This window comes from Schistocerca cancellata, chromosome 12 (genome assembly GCF_023864275.1).
Source record: "Schistocerca cancellata isolate TAMUIC-IGC-003103 chromosome 12, iqSchCanc2.1, whole genome shotgun sequence".
Lineage (NCBI taxonomy): Eukaryota > Metazoa > Arthropoda > Insecta > Orthoptera > Acrididae > Schistocerca > Schistocerca cancellata.
This window is the reverse complement of record NC_064637.1, coordinates 61,856,896-61,872,732: the sequence shown is the minus strand read 5'-3', so window position 1 is coordinate 61,872,732 and position 15,837 is coordinate 61,856,896. Positions and strand designations below refer to the sequence as shown.

At 38.9% G+C, this 15,837-nt stretch overlaps 1 protein-coding gene across 1 annotated transcript in view; it reads left to right on the top strand.

Moving 5' to 3' along the window:
• The window catches only part of LOC126109458 (membrane-associated transporter protein-like), a 182,763-nt gene that overhangs the window by 44,966 nt on the left and 121,960 nt on the right, over positions 1–15,837 (top strand). Inside the window, exon 4 of the mRNA XM_049914487.1 lies at positions 15,614–15,715. Within this exon, the coding sequence (XP_049770444.1) occupies positions 15,614–15,715 (102 nt within the window). The remainder of the gene's footprint in view (positions 1–15,613; positions 15,716–15,837) is intronic.

The following is a 15,837-nucleotide window of genomic DNA, read 5'->3' as shown; positions in this document are numbered from 1 at the left end:
CGTCTGTAAAAATCGGTTCAACTCTCGGAAGATTCTCTCAACCGGATTTCCACAAGGGTAAAATCTTGAGATGTAAATGTGCTGGATTCCTTGTTCTTTCATAGTGTCTCTCCATACTTTGCTTGTATAATAAGCAGCGTTGTCTGTCAAGACCATTATAGGTTTGTCAAGCTCAGTTATATAGTTGTTGATAAATTTGTGTAACATGGGTCGAATGTGGAGATTTTTTAAATGATATAATTTCACATATTTTGAAAAGAGATCATAGAAAGCCAATACATATTTGAACCGTCCACGTGTCATGGGACATGGCCCACAGATATCACATGATACCAACATTAAAGGTTGTTGTGGGATGATAGGATGTAATTATATCTTCCGACAATAGTTTATGGGTTTCGCCTTCTGACATATTTTGCACTTCTTAAGAATATTTGTAGCTATACGTCCCAAATTTGGATGATAGCAGTATTGTGCTATTTTGGCTGTACATTTAGCGGCACCAAAATGACCCCAATTCAAGTGAGTGTACCATACTAGTGATTCTAAATATTTATTTGGAACACAAACTTTCCAAACATCTTCTTCATCCTTCTTTCGGTACAATATTCCGGATTTTAATTGATACTGTTCTTGAGAGTGACTTAGCGTTTTGCTTTCAACAGCATGCCTAATGGCTTTCCACAACTTATCATCTTCTTGCAGTTGTGAAAGACTTCGACATAGCTGTGAAATCTGCCTCTCACAATATTGCCTTGATAAATTCATCACTTTAAAGTCAATAGTCCGTTCTTCACACTCGTCGTCATTCCTTCTTTTCGGTAGTCTTGAAAGAGCATCGGCTATGATGTTGTCTTTCCCTCTGATGTATTTGAGTGTAATATCATATTCTTGCAGTAGCAAGGCCCACCGGGTTAAACATGAATGGAACATCCTTCCTGTTAAAATAAAAGATAAAGCTTTGTGGTCACAGAATACAATGATCTCCTTTCCATATACAAAATAGCGAAACTTTCTAAGGGACCAGACCACGGCCAGTACTTCCAATTCAGTAGTACAATATGCACGTTCACAGCTAGAGAGTGTTCTGCTGGCAAACCCAATTATTTTGATGGTACTGATATCTTCTGGATTGTCCATCTGGAAAAGAGTGGCACCCAATCCTGTTTCAGAAGCATCCGCAGCAATATAAAAATCTTGATCAAGTCTCGGATGATGTAACAGTGGAGCATTAGTCAAAGCATTGCGGATGTTATCAAAAGCTTGCGTGCATTCGGAATTCCACTCCCACGTGACTTTTTTTTTAACAGCCGTAACAAACAGTCTTGGCTTCCTAACTGATTGGGTAAAAATCGTCGAAAAAATGAAACTAAGCCGATAAATGACTTTAATTCCGTCCTATTTTTTGGATAAGCACATCTGTTAATCGCATCCATCTTTTTAGGATTTGGTTTTATCCCTTCAGGAGTGATTATATGTCCAAGAAATTTCAATTGGTTATGAGCAAACTTGGATTTGCTCAAATTTACAGTGACTCCGTATTCCAAAAATTTCGCAAAAACTCTTCTTAATAAGTCCAAATGTTCCTCCCAAGTTTCAGAAGCAATTAGCAAATCATCCACATATAACGTAACTTCATTCAAAAGGTCTCTATCCTGTACGGTATCTAATGCCGATATGAAAACACCACCGCTTATTTTCAACCCAAGTGGCATGACGGTAAACTGGTAACTTCGGCCCAGAAAAATGAATGCAGTATATTTTCTAGATTCTTTCGATATTCTAGTTTGCCAATATGAACTACGCGTATCCAAAGAAGTTAAGAAGCGAGCACCATAAAACTTTTGTACTAACTCTTCTAGGTTCTCCGGTCGCGTTTGTACAGGTATAATGATCTTATTGATCTCTGTGGCATCCAACACCAATCTGATGTCACCATTGGGTTTAATTACCGCCACAAGAGGGTTACAATATTCGGAATCTGAGGGCTCAATAATACCCCATTCTAACATTTTATTGATTTCCTTTCTGACTACTTCTTTCTTTGTCCATGGGATAGAATAGGAAGTACGACAAAAGGGTTTATGTGCATACGTCTTTATATGGAATTCAAAGTCTTTTACTATACCTGGACGTTTACTAAAAATCGACTGATATGCTTCCAACAAGTAGTACAGTTCGTCCCTTTGGATAACAGATAAATATTCTGATTCTAACACCTTTTCCTGCAATGACATTTTATCAATCATTTCTTCAGAACATTCAATAAGGCATATATCATACACATTTTCATCATCAATACTGACATATTTTACCATTAGATTCATACACAACTGATTTGGAATTACTCGGCCCTTTCTCAGGGTGGCTGTCAAAACATTACCATTGGAATTAAACATACATTCACCTTTCTCTAAATTAATGATTGCACCGGTCTCACATAAAAAATCCAAGCCCCAGATACATGGTACTGTCATTTTAGGAACAACCAGGAATGTACTTTCTATTTGAGCCCCCCGTATTGTAACGTCGACACGTACCTGTTTCACAACTTTTTGCATTTTTGCGCTGAACGCGCCAGACACGGAACATCCTGTGATAGGAAAAGTGGGCATTTTTACCCCTCGGCTTATCTGTTTTAAACAGTCCAGCGTCATGACACTAATAGTTGCTCCAGTATCAATTAATATTTCAACATCAACATTATTTATACTTGTTGCAATTATTGCCTGTAAAATTTGTCCACATTTATTAGAAACTTCAGGTTTTTCTTCAATTAATTCATTCCTTATCTCCTGATCATTATTGTACCTTAATACTCTCAGTTCAAATTGATGCCTGCCTTCCTTCTCCTTTCCAGTCATCCTAGGAAGGCATTTGGTGACTGGTATTAGTTTAATCTATCTCGTTGAGTCATCGGTGGGGGTTCATGAACTTCCACAATCCGCACAGTATGATCCGAGTTATGGTATTCACCCCGTCGCACATTGGAGGCTCCTTCGCCCATTGGTATAACTCCTTGTGCTGGATGAGGACTCGAGGCATTTGTTCCATCCTGCCGATGAACATTATGCTTCGAATTATCTTCCCAAGGTCGAATACAATTGGGTTCATCACTTGGGTACCTGTTACTCTTATTAATATCACTACTATGCACATTCGCGTCACCATGTCGAGGTTTACCTCTAGCACAGTAAGTATCTCTTCTATATTTATTACAATCATTGTTTTTATTGCAACCATAGGATGAAGATTGTCCACGCTCCTGTGATGCGGGTTTGACCTGGTTTTCGGTATTATTATTATCATACGTTAAATTATTATTATTATAATTATTCGTATTACTATGAGTGTGAGTCGACATTTGATTACTACTCATTTGTCTTGCGTCTTCCATAATCATATCTCTAGAATCAATCACCGCCAAGAACTGTTCTACATCGTGGTCAGGAACATTTATTAACTTTTCACGTATATTTATGGGCAACCTTCCCTTCAAAATTCTAATCACTTCCTTGTGAGAAATTGGATCACTCCAATAACGCGTCTTATTTATGTACTTTTCAAAATATTGCCTTAAAGTACTCCTTTTACTGTTAAAATACTCAGGTTGGTAAACTTCTTTTCTTAGTTTCTCTTGTTTACTCGACGACCAGTATTTAGCCAAAAAAAGTTGTTCAAACTCAGCGCAAGTATGGCAACTTTCACTTACTTCGGCGGCCCATAATGCGGCTTCTCTGGTAATTTTGGATATTATAAATTGAAGTCGGTCGTGTTCTGACCAGCTACGTGGAAATATTCTTTTGAAATTATTGATAAAGAGTTTCGGATGCAGGTTGTTCTTTTCAGTGGAGAATGTTGGGAATTGTCTACTTTTAAAAATGCTGTTCTCCACCTTTAAAGAAGACAAATATCCTCGCTGACCAAAAGAATCATCATCTTTACCAACCGAATCATCGACTTCCCAATGCAAATTTTCACCACAATTGTACTTCGTATTTTCACATGTTCGGTTGTTTTTCGACCTATTCTCCGAACGTTCGTCCTCTGTCAACAAATTTTGTGATGACTTTCGTTCTAACTCCGCCAATTTATGATTGGTTTCCTTTTGCCACTTAGGTAACTCATCAACTATTTTCTCTTTTATTTTCTGAATTTCGCTAGTGAAGAGCTTAATTAATTCATCATTTCTACTTAGGTGCTCATTGATATTTTCATTTGGCTGGGATCCAATAGTAGTCTTAACCTTGTCTACAATTTCATTTCCTTTTATTTTATCCATTCAGATAGATCTTCGTCAAGTCTTTTAGTTTGATCTACTAAATACTTGTCAATCCCCTTACCAGCATTGGACTCAAACTCGACTATTTGTTTCGAAAGCTCTTCTATCTGTGCGCTAGCATTGAAACAGCTGCTTTCACACTTAACCATCCTATTGGACAGGCCATCATAACTCTTCGAAACTACCTCATATTTCTTTTCTACGTCATGAAGTTTTCCCATTAAATTATTATATTGCCTTTCTAAGGTGTTACAAAACTCTACATCTAGTTCTCCAAATTTCGCATTTAATTGAGTCTCCCAGTCCGCCTTTAATTCTTTCTTAGTATTTTCCAAATTATAATCAAAGGTGTTCAGTTTGCTTTCCAAAGAATCCATTTTAACTTCTAATGAACCAAATTTGGCCTCAAATTTTTCGTTTAACTTTTGATTGTCCTCTTTTAATTGCTTATTATCATTTTCTAGTGAACCAAGTCTTCCATTCATTACACCTATTTGAGTATTTATTGATACCAGCATATCAAACATTTTTTGATTAATATTTCCATTTTGAGGATCAACTTGCTGATCTACTTCCGAAACCTCAAGATATTTATGTTCTCCCACGCTGCTTACCTTACTTATCACTGTATTTGAATCTCCTAACGGCTCTAAATCAATAACTGTATTATTATCTGTACATGTCTCCTGTCCCAGATTGAGCTCATGGGATGCATCATTCATATCCTCTTCACTTTCCTCTCTCTCTCTACTCATTACTCTACTCAACTGCACATTATCATGTATTCTTTTCGTTCGTTTTGACATGATTATTCACTACCAAGACATACACTTATTTTCACTATGTATTTATATATATTTATCTACCGAAATCACAAGTCTCAACTTCTTTTTTTTATATAATTATACAGTTATTTTAATCATACCTGGTAGTATCGCTCACTTTTAGCGATTATTGAAGAATACCTCTTTCATTGGACAGACTCACTGGCTGCTACAATATTTTCCAACTCTAGGGTTCGTGAATCCGGATGACACTCGACTCGATGCAGCAATCCTCCTCGATCGAGCCGCACGTTGTGGCGCCACTTCTATCGTATCTTCCTTCGCCGTCGGCGTTGTCGTTGTTACCGTGAGACACCGTTATACCAAGAGGAAAGGCGCGTCGATCTTAGAGCATGAGATACGATGACCTTAAGCCATTGACAACACACAACGGTCACGGTAGCACCTGATTCCAGAATAGCTGCAGTAGTTAAGATCTACGAACTATCCCCTGTTGACCAGGTCCCCAAAACTTAACTCGTAACGAGATCCCTTCAAAGCAAATGGTCATAACGATCGTCTATAAGGGCTTCGTACAACGAGAAGAAATCTACATCTACATCTACATCTATACTCCGCGAGCCACCTTACGGTGTGTGGCGGAGGGTACTTATTGTACCACTATCTGATCCCCCCTTCCCTGTTCCATTCACGAATTGTGCGTGGGAAGAACGACTGCTTGTAAGTCTCTGTATTTGCTCTAATTTCTCGGATCTTTTCGTTGTGATCATTACGCGAGATATATGTGGGCGGTAGTAATATGTTGCCCATCTCTTCCCGGAATGTGCTCTCTCGTAATTTCGATAATAAACCTCTCCGTATTACGTAACGCCTTTCTTGAAGTGTCCGCCACTGGAGCTTGTTCAGCATCTCTGTAACGCTCTCGCGCTGACTAAATGTCCCCATGACGAATCGCGCTGCTTTTCGCTGGATCATGTCTATCTCTTCTATTAATCCAACCTGGTAAGGGTCCCATACTGATGAGCAGTACTCAAGAATCGGACGAACAAGCGTTTTGTAAGCTACTTCTTTCGTCGATGAGTCACATTTTCTTAGAATTCTTCCTATGAATCTCAACCTGGCGCCTGCTTTTCCCACTATTTGTTTTATGTGATCATTCCACTTCAGATCGCTCCGGATAGTAACTCCTAAGTATTTTACGGTCGTTACCGCTTCCAATGATTTACCACCTATGGCATAATCGTACTGGAATGGATTTCTGCCCCTATGTATGCGCATTATATTACATTTATCTACGTTTTGGGAAAGCTGCCAGCTGTCGCACCATGCATTAATCCTCTGCAGGTCTTCCTGGAGTACGTACGAGTCTTCTGATGTTGCTACTTTCTTGTAGACAACCGTGTCATCTGCAAATAGCCTCACGGAGCTACCGATGTTGTCAACTAAGTCATTTATGTATATTGTAAACAATAAAGGTCCTATCACGCTTCCTTGTGGTACTCCCGAAATTACCTCTACATCTGCAGATTTTGAACCGTTAAGAATGACATGTTGCGTTCTTTCTTCTAGGAAATCCTGAATCCAATCACAAACCTGGTCCGATATTCCGTAAGCTCGTATTTTTTTCACTAAGCGTAAGTGCGGAACCGTATCAAATGCCTTCCTGAAGTCCAGGAATACGGCATCAATCTGCTCGCCAGTGTCTACGGCACTGTGAATTTCTTGGGCAAATAGGGCGAGCTGAGTTTCACATGATCTCTGTTTGCGGAATCCATGTTGGTTATGATGAAGGAGATTTGTATTATCTAAGAACGTCATAATACGAGAACACAAAACATGTTCCATTATTCTACAACAGATTGACGTAAGCGAAATAGGCCTATAATTATTCGCATCTGATTTATGACCCTTCTTGAAAATGGGAACGACCTGCGCTTTCTTCCAGTCGCTAGGTACTTTACGTTCTTCCAGCGATCTACGATAAATTGCTGATAGAAAGGGGGCAAGTTCTTTAGCATAATCACTGTAGAATCTTAAGGGTATCTCGTCTGGTCCGGATGCTTTTCCGCTACTAAGTGATAGCAATTGTTTTTCAATTCCGATATCGTTTATTTCAATATTTTCCATTTTGGCGTCCGTGCGACGGCTGAAGTCAGGGACCGTGTTACGATTTTCCGCAGTGAAACAGTTTCGGAACACTGAATTCAGTATTTCTGCCTTTCTTCGGTCGTCCTCTGTTTCGGTGCCATCGTGGTCAACGAGTGACTGAATAGGGGATTTAGATCCGCTTACCGATTTTACATATGACCAAAACTTTTTAGGGTTCTTGTTTAGATTGTTTGCCAATGTTTTATGTTCGAATTCGTTGAATGCTTCTCTCATTGCTCTCTTTACGCTCTTTTTCGCTTCGTTCAGCTTTTCCTTATCAGCTATGATTCGACTACTCTTAAACCTATGATGAAGCTTTCTTTGTTTCCGTAGTACCTTTCGTACATGATTGTTATACCACGGTGGATCTTTCCCCTCGCTTTGGACCTTAGTCGGTACGAACTTATCTAAGGCGTACTGGACGATGTTTCTGAATTTTTTCCATTTTTGTTCCACATCCTCTTGCTCAGAAATGAACGTTTGATGGTGGTCACTCAGATATTCTGCGATTTGTGCCCTATCACTCTTGTTAAGCAAATATATTTTCCTTCCTTTCTTGGCATTTCTTATTACACTTGTAGTCATTGATGCAACCACTGACTTATGATCACTGATACCCTCTTCTACATTCACGGAGTCGAAAAGTTCCGGTCTATTTGTTGCTATGAGGTCTAAAACGTTAGCTTCACGAGTTGGTTCTCTAACTATCTGCTCGAAGTAATTCTCGGACAAGGCAGTCAGGATAATGTCACAAGAGTCTCTGTCCCTGGCTCCAGTTCTGATTGTGTGACTATCCCATTCTATACCTGGTAGATTGAAGTCTCCCCCTATTACAATAGTATGATCACGAAACTTCTTCACGACGTTCTGCAGGTTCTCTCTGAGGCGCTCAACTACTACGGTTGCTGATGCAGGTGGTCTATAGAAGCATCCGACTATCATATCTGACCCACCTTTGATACTTAGCTTAACCCAGATTATTTCACATTCGCATTCGCTAATAACTTCACTGGATATTATTGAATTCTTTACTGCTATAAATACTCCTCCACCATTGGCGTTTATCCTATCCTTGCGGTATATATTCCATTCTGTGTCTAGGATTTCGTTACTGTTCACTTCCGGTTTTAACCAACTTTCCGTTCCTAATACTATATGCGCACTATTTCCTTCAATAAGAGATACTAATTCAGGAACCTTGCCCTGGATACTCCTGCAGTTTACCAATATTACGTTAACTTTTCCTGTTTTTGGTCTCTGAGGACGGACGTTCTTTATCAACGATGATAATGTCCTCTCTGGTAAGCCGTCAGGTATTTTATCGTTTCGCCCAAGGGGGGGGTCCCTCTAACCTAAAAAACCCCCGTGTGCACGCCACACGTACGTAAGAAATGTTACGGTTTATGGAATAATAACAGATACGAGCAAACTGTCTTGTCTCTTCTGCTTTATTTAACATAACTTCGTTCACAGTTTCATTTCGCATTCACCACTCATTCACCGAAACCCTTTGATGAACAGTTTTGGTTGCTTAACACCAACAGTCAATGATAATGACACATCTTTTCTCCTTTTTATAAATTGAAGCCCGCTCTCCGTGATATAATTAAAAAAAAACCGGTCTCAAATACCGTGTCCCTCGTGAGATGCGAATAGACTTGTCCCGGAATTGACCGCCCTGTAGGTGTACTCAATTTAATGACCACACTTCGCTGTCCGCTATTTCGCGTAACTGAATGTCCATTTGTTAGTCTGATTATACACTGTAGCTATTTAAAATTCGCCCCTATATTTCTCACAACGCACAATTAGCACTTCGTTACTTGTTTTTGTTTTCTAAGAGTAAACGGAAAAAAGACGCCGTATCATCGGCTTAGTCGACATAAAGCAAAACACCTTAATATGCCCAATTTCACCTCTTCTTATAGGATTGGCTACCTTACTCATTAATTTACTACATATTATTTCCAATAACACTACACAGGTGCCGGCCGAAGTGGCCGTGCGGTTAAAGGCGCTGCAGTCTGGAACCGCAAGACCGCTACGGTCGCAGGTTCGAATCCTGCCTGGGGCATGGATGTTTGTGATGTCCTTAGGTTAGTTAGGTTTAACTCGTTCTAAGTTCTAGGGGACTAATGACCTCAGCAGTTGAGTCCCATAGTGCTTAGAGCCATTTGAACCATTTGAACTACACAGGTATCGCCGTTATATTTTAATTGTATTAAAAAGCATGTTACTACTATTACGACCAACCAAATCGTCACAAATCGCGCGGCGTGCGTTTTTAATGATAACTTTACGCTATTCAATTTCCGTTACAGCTATCTTGACTCGTAATGTTACACGGCGACCGTAACAGTCGCGCGGTTCCAGACGGAAGAGCCTAGAACCGCTCGGTGACAGTGGCCAGCCAGGATTTGATATCAGGGTTAAAATGGTACGGGCATATGATGAGAATGCCAGATCATCGGTGGCCAAAGAATGCTTATGAATGGAAACCACCCGGCAGACGCAAGCGCGGGAGACCACGACGTTTTTGGACGGACCATATAAATGGAGTGATCGGACATCGTAGCATAGACAAGGAAGATGCGCTGGATAAAGAGGCTTGGCGGAGGATAACAGGAATACAAAAAGATGTCGTTATTAACTAATCTTTGAATTGATTAATCCTGTAATAATAATAATAATAATAATTCCCGTGGAGGCCCGGGAAAAGAATAGGCCTCCGGTATGTTCTGCCAGTCGTAAAAGGCGACGAAAAGAACAAACCACTAATAGGGCTAACCCCCCTTTTAGTGTGATTAGTTGGTTCAGGACAGAACTAAAGAAGCCTCGGACAAGCGCCGTCATGGTCGGGGACGACGCTTGAACCCTATGCCCGCCCACAATGGTAACGACACTGCTAGCCAACTGGAAAATGATTTAAATCCAAATAGAGGTGTTTTGCAGGATATGCTTCCTGCAACCACCCTAGAAGGAAAACAAAGACAGAGGATGAGATGGTCAGATGAAGTTAATCGACACCTCATGTTCTGTTATTACCAAGCAACAAACCTAGGAACCAACACAACTGGATACAGATCACAAGTATACACAACATTTATTACCAGATACCCGGAATTAAAATTTTTAACAGAACAACGACTAGCTGATCAGATCCGTGTAATAATAAAAAATAACAGGATACCCCAGTCGGAATTAGAAAACATCAAACAACAAGTACAACAAATACTGGAACAAAATAATGTGCAATCAGAAGGAGAAGAAAATACAGTAATGGACTCAAACATCCCAGAGCAAACAAACAAAGACCAACACGCATCAATTAAACAATCAGAGGAAAACAAAATCTTAACACAGCCACCAGAACAAGCACAAATAGAACACGAAGAGACACATGTGTTAGATATAGAAGAGAAATTTCAGCTGACATATATAGAATACAAAGACACAAATACAGACATTACACCATTCTTGACTACACCGCCAAATAACCCACAAGTCGAAACAACAATAAAAACTATCAACACAATCATACACAACAAAATAAATGAAAACACAACTATGGAAGAGTTACAACTACTGGTTTATATAGGAGCACTCACTACACTAAATATACACACTAGGCAGAGATCAGAACAAACCAACACACAGAAGAAACCCACAAAACCAGCATGGCAACACAGGCTACAGAACAGAATAGAAAAACTGAGAAAAGACATCGGACAGCTAACACAATTTATAAGAAATGAAATATCAGACAAAAAACGAAAAAGGTTAGGTAAAATCTCACAACAAGAAGCAATAGATCAATTAGATGAAAAAAAGCAGAAATTACAAGCATTGGCCAAACGACTTAGAAGATACAAAAAAAGTGAAAATAGAAGGAAACAAAACCAAACATTCAACACAAACCAAAAGAGATTTTACCAAACAATGGATAACACACACATTAAAATAGACAATCCACTAAACATAACAGACATGGAACACTTCTGGAACAACATATGGTCAAACCCGGTACAACATAACAGGCATGCACGGTGGATACAAGCAGAAACAGACACATACAAGATGATACCACAAATGCCTGAAGTGATAATTTTGCAACATGAAGTCACCCGAGCAATTAATTCTACACATAATTGGAAAGCCCCTGGAAATGATAAAATAGCAAATTACTGGCTAAAGAAGTTCACCTCAACACATTCACATCTAACTAAATTATTTAACAGTTACATTGCAGACCCATACACATTCCCTGATACACTTGCACATGGAATAACCTATCTGAAACCTAAAGATCAAGCATACACAGCAAACCCAGCTAAATATCGCCCCATAACATGCCTACCAACAATATACAAAATATTAACTTCAGTCATCACACAGAAATTAATGACACATACAACACAGAACAAAATTATAAATGAAGAACAAAAAGGCTGCTGCAAAGGAGCACGAGGATGTAAAGAGCAACTGATAATAGATACAGAGGTGACATATCAAGCTAAAACTAAACAAAGGTCCCTACACTACGCATACATTGATTACCAAAAAGCCTTTGATAGTGTACCCCACTCATGGTTACTACAGATATTGGAAATATACAAAGTAGATCCTAAATTGATACTGTTTCTAAACATAGTAATGAAAAACTGGAAAACCACACTTAATATCCAAACAAATGCAGATAACATCACATCACAGCCAATACAGATTAAGCGTGGAATATACCAAGGAGACTCATTAAGTCCCTTCTGGTTCTGTCTTGCTCTGAACCCACTATCCAACATGCTAAATAATACAAATTATGGATACAATATTACTGGAACATACCCACACAAAATCACACATTTGCTATACATGGATGATCTAAAACTACTGGCAGCAACAAATCAACAACTCAACCAATTACTAAAGATAACAGAAGTATTCAGCAATGATATAAATATGGCTTTTGGAACAGACAAATGTAAGAAAAATAGCATAGTCAAGGGAAAACACACTAAACAAGAAGATTACATATTGGATAACCACAGCGACTGCATAGAAGCGATGGAAAAAACAGATGCCTATAAATATCTAGGATACAGACAAAAAATAGGAATAGATAATACAAATGTTAAAGAAGAACTAAAAGGATACAGACAAAAAATAGGAATAGATAATACAAATGTTAAAGAAGAACTAAAAGGAAAATATAGACAAAGACTAACAAAAATACTGAAAACAGAATTGACAGCAAGAAACAAGACAAAAGCTATAAATACTTATGCTATACCAGTATTGACCTACTCATTTGGAGTAGTGAAATGGAGTGACACAGACCTAGAAGCACTCAATACACTCACACGATCACAATGCCACAAATATAGAATACATCACATACATTCAGCAACAGAAAGATTCACATTAAGCAGGAAGGAAGGTGGAAGGGGATTTATAGATATAAAAAACCTACATTATGGACAGGTAGACAATTTAAGAAAATTCTTTCTAGAACGAGCAGAATCTAGCAAAATACACAAAGCAATCACTCATATAAATACATCAGCTACACCATTGCAATTTCATAACCACTTCTACAACCCTCTAGATCACATAACATCAACAGATACGAAGAAAGTAAATTGGAAAAAGAAAACACTACATGGCAAGCACCCGTATCATCTAACACAGCCACACATCGATCAAGGCGCATCCAACACATGGCTAAGAAAAGGCAATATATACAGTGAAACGGAAGGATTCGTGATTGCAATACAGGATCAAACAATAAACACCAGATATTACAGCAAGCATATTATTAAAGATCCAAATACCACAACAGATAAATGCAGACTTTGCAAACAACAAATAGAAACAGTAGATCACATCACAAGCGGATGTACAATACTAGCAAATACAGAATACCCCAGAAGACATGACAATGTAGCAAAAATAATACATCAACAACTTGCCATAAAACATAAACTAATAAAACAACACGTTCCCACATACAAGTACACACCACAAAATGTACTGTAGAATGATGAATACAAATTATACTGGAACAGAACCATTATAACAGATAAAACAACACCACATAACAAACCTGACATCATTCTCACCAATAAAAAGAAGAAAATAACACAACTAATTGAAATATCCATACCCAACACAACAAATATACAGAAGAAAACAGGAGAAAAAATTGAAAAATACATCCAACTGGCTGAGGAAGTCAAGGACATGTGGCATCAGGATAAAGTTGACATTATACCAATTATACTATCAACTACAGGAGTCATACCTCACAATATCCACCAGTACATCAATGCAATACAGCTACATCCAAACATATATATACAACTACAAAAATCTGTAATTATTGATACATGTTCAATTACTCGAAAGTTCCTAAATGCAATATAACATATACCATACAGTTACAAGGAAGTCACGCTTGATCAAGGTCCGCGTCGCGTTCCATTTTTAACCAGACTTAACAGTCTGAGAAAAAATGTCAATAATAATAATAATAATCTCCTACGGACACGTGCAGATAAATGAAAACAATAAAAATAAAATAAAGAAAATCTATAATTGTGTTTCGAAGACTGGGAGCAAAATTGTGCTATCATTTTTTCTGATGGTTGTTGTTGTTGTTGTTCTTGTGGTTCTTGCTTCCGTCGGCTGTCGTAATTTAATATATTATTATTATGTTGATTGTTGCCGACTTACGTGGTGGGCCTTAATAAAAATGATATTTCATTTTATTTTGATTTACAATTAAACGCTTTTGTGAAGTTGTCCCTTTTTTAACAATATTAATCTTCAGTATAAATTATTTGTTACGTTAATGAACGTTAGACTCACTGAATGTTAAAACATGAGCATATAAGTTGAACAATGGAATAAGCTTTTCATATTAATTTCCTCGGCTAGTCAGTTCAATTTAAAGCAAAAAATGTTTAGTTATTAATTACAATTGCGGCCCACACACGCGCGAGCGTATTTTTTTTTACCTCCGTTACCCATTGCATTGTAGTCGGAGTCCTGGCTCTGGCTCTCGGCTATGGTACTGAAAATAAGAATCTTGAAGCTACTTATTTTCTGCAACGTCAGGCGGCTGTGGAGAAGAATGTATATTATATTAATGGCGGGCGAGTTTTTCGCTTCCGCTAATTTTTATAAGTTAATATCGCCACGTAATGGCACCGTTGGCTGCATCGACCGCTGCGATTGTTAAACTGTAGATTACTCGAATGCAGGTTAATTCAATGAAGGTGGAAATGAAATCGGGATCACCTCTTACAAATTAAAAGTGAACAATAATATTAAATCAATATATTATCTGCTTAATTAGTACATGTCAGCACACGCAAGATGTCCGTCTACACGCAATCAAGACAAGAGAAGAAGTGAAGACGACTAAAAAATTAACGAAAGAGCGTATCTTGTCGTCTCTTTAGATCATTTTGTTATATTTCTTTGCACTCGAAACTTACACAGAGAAATTATTGTTTTACGGGTACATGATAAAAATATATAGTATTCAATTTTTAAATGTCTCTTCTTTATAAATACTGTTTTTTTAAGTCTTTTCGTATCATTTTACTGGGTTCGCTATATGGTCTTCAGTCCAAAGACTGATGCAGCTCTCCATGCTACTCTATCCTATGCAAGCCTCTTCACCTCCCAGTACCTACTGCAACCTACATCCTTCTGAATCGGCTCGGTGTATTCATCTCTTGGCCTCCCTCTACGGTTTCTACCCTCCATGCTGCCCTCCAATACTAAATTGGTGATCCCTTGATGCTTCAGAACATGTCCTACCAACCGATCCTTTCTTCTAGTCAAGTTGTCCCACAAATTCCTCTACTCCCCAATTATATTCAGAACCTCCTCATTACTTACGTGATCTACCCATCTAATCCGAGACACGTCTTCGTGTATTTTTGCTCCTCTTCCATCGAGCGAAGTTCCTGGGAAATCTGGTGATAACACTCGCCGTGTTGACATCGTCAGTAGTATGTGACAGCCCTAATTAGGACTAGATCGATTGGTCGTAATCGATCTCCCATTTTTGAAAAGAGCGGCTCTTACCTGTTGCAGAGGCAGAGGTTGAAAATACCGCTTCAGTTGTAAATTACTTTATTTTCACACGACAGGTTTCGGACTGTTATAAGCCCATCCTCAGGTGTATAGCTGAGCTGTGGTTCCTGAGCGCCGCGTGTACCAGGCGCGGTGTGCTGCCTATGAGCGCAGAACGACACCTGATGATGGGCTTATAACGGTCCGAAACCGGTCGTGTGAAAATAAAGTAATTTACAACTGAAGCCGTATTTTCAACCTCTGCTATAATGGTCAGTTACGGATGTTCTTCCAACAGGATTGTTTGCTGTTGCAGAGGACCACGCGCGGGGTCTCAGCACGTTCACCATCATGGCCGGCCTGGGCGGCTTCATGGGCTATGCCCTGGGCGGCATCAACTGGGACGCCACCTTCATCGGTGAGTAGCCCGTTCTCTGTCTCTACGAGGTGCATTCAAGTTCTAAGACCTCCGATGTTTTTTCTAATTAACTACTCACCCGAAACCGATGAAACTGGCGTTACTTCTCGACGTAATCGCCC